This window comes from Colossoma macropomum, unplaced genomic scaffold (genome assembly GCF_904425465.1).
Source record: "Colossoma macropomum unplaced genomic scaffold, Colossoma_macropomum, whole genome shotgun sequence".
Taxonomy (NCBI): Eukaryota; Metazoa; Chordata; class Actinopteri; order Characiformes; family Serrasalmidae; genus Colossoma; species Colossoma macropomum.
Genome location: NW_023495007.1, coordinates 1027461 through 1033344, shown reverse-complemented (window position 1 = coordinate 1033344; position 5884 = coordinate 1027461). Strand labels below are relative to the sequence as shown.

The window sequence follows — 5884 nt, the reverse complement described above, 5'->3', positions numbered from 1 at the left end:
GAATGACGAAAGGCATATGAAAGAGGCGGCGCTTCGGAGAAACCGGGGCAACGTTCTATGACTATGCCGCTCGGTTGGTTCCTAAGCCTATTTTGTGTTTTTAAATTTTTAATTAAAAGTGTTGTGTTAATCAGGTTTCTTGTTGAATATGCAAAATGTGTTTACCTGTAACTGTTTTGGCCTGTCTTTGCCCTATCTTATTGCAGAGGCGATGTGTACCTCTCCCACGTAAATTTACTCTACTGCGACTGAGGATACAACAGAAAGCAGGCACCCCCTCGCACACCTGGACTTTTCTTCATGTATAAATTATTTTACAGTAGAAACGGTCATTTTCACTGATAAATATTGGTAATAAATATAGAATAAAGTTGTGGATCTGTTTTAACTATGATGTCGGTTTTTTCTTTGGTTTCTGCTACGGGTGCCAATTTAAGCAGACACACCATATGATTATGAATGGAATAAATCCTGTAAGCCAACTCCCCAACCACTTTATGGACAGAGGATGTTCCACTGCTGAAAGGGCGTTTGCTCTACTAAAAGTACGTGAAAAGCACCCTTTTTTTTGGTTTACTAGTCATCACAGAACATTTGTCTGTTTACACTACATAAAGTGCATGGACGAATCATATACTTGAAGAAATAACGCCAAGATTGACAACAACCTGGTGTTACATTGTTTTGATTTGACCATGAAATACCACTAGATGGCAATACATGCTTTTAATGCCTACAGTTTGAAGACATGAACAGCAGGTGGGCTGGGTTTTTCGGATTAATATAGATTTAGGCCTTGTTTTTTTCCGCTTTATGAAACAAATCTGGGTTTAACCAAAACAACATATACAATATTAGTAACCATAGCCATCATCATCCACTGTGGTACTGGGGAAGATATTTTTCCCATACAGAAAGAAGCCACAATAAAGGTATATAATGAAAATACATACCTGTGTTTGGGTTGCAGTTCAGATACATTTTACCACACTGTGACCTCCATTACCCATAATATCCAATACCATTGACTTCAACATGACAATATATCCACGAAAACACAAATTTAAACTTGCGTTATTTTTGTTATGGCATGTCTTTTAAGCTTCCCACACCCATCTCAATTGGATTTACAACAAAGAAATACATTTTATTAAAAAAAAAAAAGTTTATTGATGTCAGAAGCATACCAGAATGTCAATGAAACAAATGCATTTTTTCTTCTTTTTTTAATCATTGTGGCAATTACAGTGGTATTCAAAGTACAGTAAAATAACTGTATGATACGGCAATTTACTAATGATAGTGATGTGAAAAAAATAAACAAAAGAAATACATTAAGATATGAACTACAACCTCACATTAAACTAGGTTGTGTGCTGCACACCTCTAAAACTCCATCAACGCCAAGCCAATTTTTTTTTCAACCCCCTTAAACTGTACTGGACAAGGACAGTGGCTTAGGAACTACCTAAAGGGGTATTACAAACAAAAAACAACAACAAAAAAAAAAATTAAAGAAGAAGAAGGAAAGAAAAAAAAGGGGGAGAAATTAAATCAGAGTTGGGGGAATACGAACAAACACAGATGACACTTTTGTAGTGTTACTATACAAAAACGGGAAAAAAGAAAAACTGTACAGCTTAAAAACCATATGATATACACTGCCTTAATTGTTTTTTTTCCTTTAGTTTTCCTTATTTACCCATTTTATGGCCTCAGATAAGTGTGTACAGGGGGGTTAAATGCTTTATAAACAAGAAGCTAAGCTCTACTCTGTAACCAATTTTTACTCATCATCCTCCTCCTCTTCCTCATCATCATCGTCTTCCTCGTCGTCATCGTCATCATCATCATCATCGGCTTTGTCTGGCTTGGTTGGGGCTTTTGCAGCACCCCCCACAACTTTTCCCTTTCGGTATGCTGCAATATCCTTAAAGCAGAGCCGAAACTGGGTTAATCTCAAAAAGTGCAGGATCTCCTGAACATATACTAATGTAGCAGTACAATGTCTTTCACCAGAAAAAGCAATAAATAAATTAATCTGTTAATGCAATACGCCTGTAAGTGATGTCCTCCCATACCTTCTCATATTTCTCCTTCAGCTTGGCTGCCTTCTTCTCATAAGGCTGCTTCTCTTCAGCAGAGGTCTTATTCCACATCTCTCCAAGCTTCTTGGCCACATCTCCAATAGACAGACCAGGGGTCTCCTCCTTCACCTTGGGCCGATATTCCGAACAGAAAATGAAAAAGGCCGACCTAATAGAGAAACGTGGAAAAATTTTGTTGTTTTGGCATTCTTCGAATAGTTGACATCATAATCAAATGCACTGATGCCATCACGTATGTGGTCCATCTAGGCTAAACTGAAAATAATCAAAATTCTTACGGGGGTCTCTTGGGGGCATTGGGGTCCTTAAACCTCTTCTTCTTCTCGCCTTTGGGAGGAACGTAGTTCTTCATCTCCCTCTCGTAACGTGCCTTGTCAAGTCTGGCCATCTCCTCAAACTTGCCCTTTTCCTTGGCTGACATAGTCTGAACAGAACAGGAACGATTTTTTGCAACAAAACAATGAAAGAAAAAAAATGTATTTAAAGACTAGCACTTATCTACCTTCCATCGCTCAGAGCACTTTTTAGAGAACTCTGAGAAGTTAACCGACGTGTCAGGGTGTTTCTTCTTGTGTTCCTCTCTGCAGGTCTGGACAAAATAGGCATAAGAGGACATTTTTCCTCTTGGTTTTGCTGGGTCCTTCCCCATCTTGAAGATGTCCCTACAACGGAGCAAACAGAGTATTAAAAATCGCCGCTTATCACTCGCCCGTACACGACTCAAGACTCTGACGCTCCACATTTAGTTCTTCGTACACTGAATGCTTCACGTTTGAGCACATCAGATGCCTGAGGTGATCGCAGTATTTCAGGCATTTTCCCCCAGTAAATTACACAACTTGATGGAAACAGATCAGTTGTTTACCATCACGATTTAGCTTAAAGTTAAATAATAATGTTGCTAAAACGTTAAAAGTTACAATAAAAAGAAATTTTAAATAAATATAAAAATCGTATAAAAGTAGGAACAGAAGTTGGAAATATGTAATAAGAGCGAAAACAACCGAATTGATCAAGATTATTTAACGTGATAATCTATGCTTAACATCGTACAAGTGGTGAAAAACGGTTAAAAATGCAAAAAAAATCGAATATACTGTCCGTTGAAAAGAGCGATTTCTTCTATGTACTCATACATAGCAATGGCGCACAAGCTGTCTTGTTGAGGGAAAGGGGGTCAACAACGACAGCAATATTTCTCCTTCCATTTTGTGAGAAAGCCTTCTTCATGAAAGAAAGTCCTCCTAAAATGTCTCCACCCGCCTTCCTGTTCGCTTTTTAACTCGACAAATAAATTGCGAAAGTCAATGTTCTTGACAATTTTCTCCTTCGGAAAACCCTATGCACTCGCCCCGGTGTATAGTAATACACTAGGTCTGTACTAAGTCTATGTACGGGCTGTGTAGAGTTTGCTGTGGGCTCGGAATGGCCGCTTGTCTTCATCCACTAACACTGAGAATATGGCTCCTTCTCTTTGTGTCAATGCTCAGCCATTACACTGCATGCAATAGGGGGCAGAGCGACCGCGGTACCCACCTCACTTTAACTAAGAATTTAACAACATTCTGATGCACCGAAAAATAAAAAAACGCATTCTTTGCAACGACGAAAGATGGAATATTTATTTTCTGGCGAAATATATCCCGGTTCAGGGTCAACAAGAATAGAAAACACGGTTTGAAAAAGTTGAAGTGAACTGCGCTTGTCACAGGCTCTGTGGCTTCGCCTTGTTTCCTATGCGAGTACAGTCAGCCATTACAGTAAAGCGCAGATCCTGAGGTAATTTTTTCATCAATTTCGTCATTACAGAAAAACCGACCACACAAAGAAATACACATCCAATTTACAAATCACCTCATTTTTTTCCTCAGTCCGTTTTTTTCTTGCTATTTATTTCTCACAACCCAGTGTCTTCACATCAGACATCCCTTGCTATGCACTGCAATGGCTAGCTAGCCAGCTAACGTTGACTTGCTAGCGAGCTAGCTGCCAGTAATACCGTCCATAGACCTTGTTTGTACGCAATTCCGTCACCCAGTTTTGCGCCGAACCTTATGTTTAACGGATACTCTTAGCAAATGGGAAAAAATGCCCATTAAGAACTTAATTTCATCAGGATGACCCAAAATGTTATTTATTTTTATCACAGGGAAAATTAAAGCCAGCTAAGGATATACTCATTTCAATGAGAGGATAATGCCCAGGCTAATTTCTACGTTTTTAAGGTTTCATAAAATTTTAAATACGTAAAATGTCGACATTAGAGGGTTTTTTAAAATTTAAATAGGATTTACTGTGTTATCCTAGCGATTTTGTACTTACCTACACTTCAAAATTTCTACAGCTGACACTTACCGAAGGCTGGCGCTGATTCTCAATGCACTGCAATGGCTGTGTGGAGGTAATAGCGATACGCAGTCTTCTCACTCTGCTCTCGGCTCTGTAACATTACTCTTAGTAGGGCTCGCAGTCTATTGGCTACCGCCAAGCCGAACGTTTCGCTGATTGGTCAAAAACTTTCCATTGTCCTAATAACAGACCCCCTCTGATTCGCCGTCTTTTGTGAAACGTCACGAGTGTTTTAAATGGCGGGTTAATACAAACTGCGCCGTGTTTCTCTGCTGAACTTGAAGCAGTCTGTTGGTAGATAGTGTGCACTGTGTAAGCTATAGTATTACTGACTTCCATGAGTGCCACACGGAGCACTGAACAGCGGGTCTGTGTGGAGCATGGTAGAGAGCGCTGTAGCGTGATCCAAAATACTGCATGAATCGGATCTTATCAAAGCTGATGCCCCTCTTAACTCATTCTCTGTACATCCTTAAGTTAATTTTAACATTGTATGCAATTATAGTTCAAATGATTTTATATCACATATTTCAAATGCTCAACGTAAAGGCACCAAAGGCGTTTTCAAATGAAGGAATCTCAAATATGCACAAGACAAGGTGACAATACATTTTGGGACAGTGTTTTAGGCCCCTCATGCAGTTAACTGGACAGATGCACAAAATATAAATGATGTCCCATGAAATTAGGCATTCTTTATTGAGAAAAATATTAGTTGATTGGAACCAATGCTTGCTCGCTTTATGTGTTAAACTAATTTCAACCATTTCAAAATCCTTACATTTGCTTTAGTCTCTGCTGGCTCGTGTATTTAGATTCAGCAGAAGGTATAGAGGAGATCTACTTTTTTATTGAGGGAATACATTAACTATGGGGTATTCTGTTAAAGTTTGTTATCTACTCCACATTTACTCATTTAGTGTGTTCACTGATGAAAATTGCATGTACCATCTAAATGGGGAATGATAATAATACAGTATAATATGTGATTGATTGTCAATAATAATGAATGAATTCCAAAGATGGCTATACAGTATAACATGTGATTGAATGTCAATAAATCTGTGAATTTGTATGTATACAGCATTTGGCTGTCCATCAGGCTGACTGGTTGTCTATATCTGTATGTGTGTCTGCGTATCTCATTGTCTGCCATCAGTCTGTGAATATAGATAATAGATTAGGGTATGTAAAATGATAACCACTTTTAAACATTGTTCTTATTGTTTTTTATGTCATCATTGATTTTTATTATACAGATGAAAACTACCAACTGTTGTAAATAACTTGATTCTTCAAGCTTTGTTGTTATATGTGCAGAAATAATCAGTAAAAAAAAGTAGTCTGGGTAACTGATCACATTAATTCCATACCACAGCTAAACAAATAAATAAGTAAATATATGGAAGAAAAGAGAGGCCCCTGCA

The 5884-nt window shown here is 38.2% G+C and overlaps 1 protein-coding gene across 2 annotated transcripts; it reads right to left on the bottom strand.

Moving 5' to 3' along the window:
- Positions 1-1209: 1209 nt before the first annotated feature.
- hmgb1a (high mobility group box 1a) lies at positions 1210-4556 on the bottom strand. Of its 2 annotated transcripts, none has more exons than XM_036561023.1 (5): positions 4464-4556; positions 2611-2770; positions 2387-2532; positions 2082-2256; positions 1210-1930 (listed from the first exon to the last, which is right to left on the bottom strand). In XM_036561023.1, exons 2-5 carry the CDS (start codon positions 2755-2757, stop codon positions 1787-1789), a joined length of 612 nt encoding a protein of 203 aa, XP_036416916.1. In that variant the 5' UTR covers positions 2758-2770; positions 4464-4556; the 3' UTR covers positions 1210-1786. The 2 variants fall into 2 exon arrangements, with proteins under 2 accessions (XP_036416916.1, XP_036416915.1); XM_036561022.1 differs by lacking the exon at positions 4464-4556 and adding an exon at positions 3963-4078.
- Between the last annotated feature and the right edge of the window lie 1328 nt (positions 4557-5884).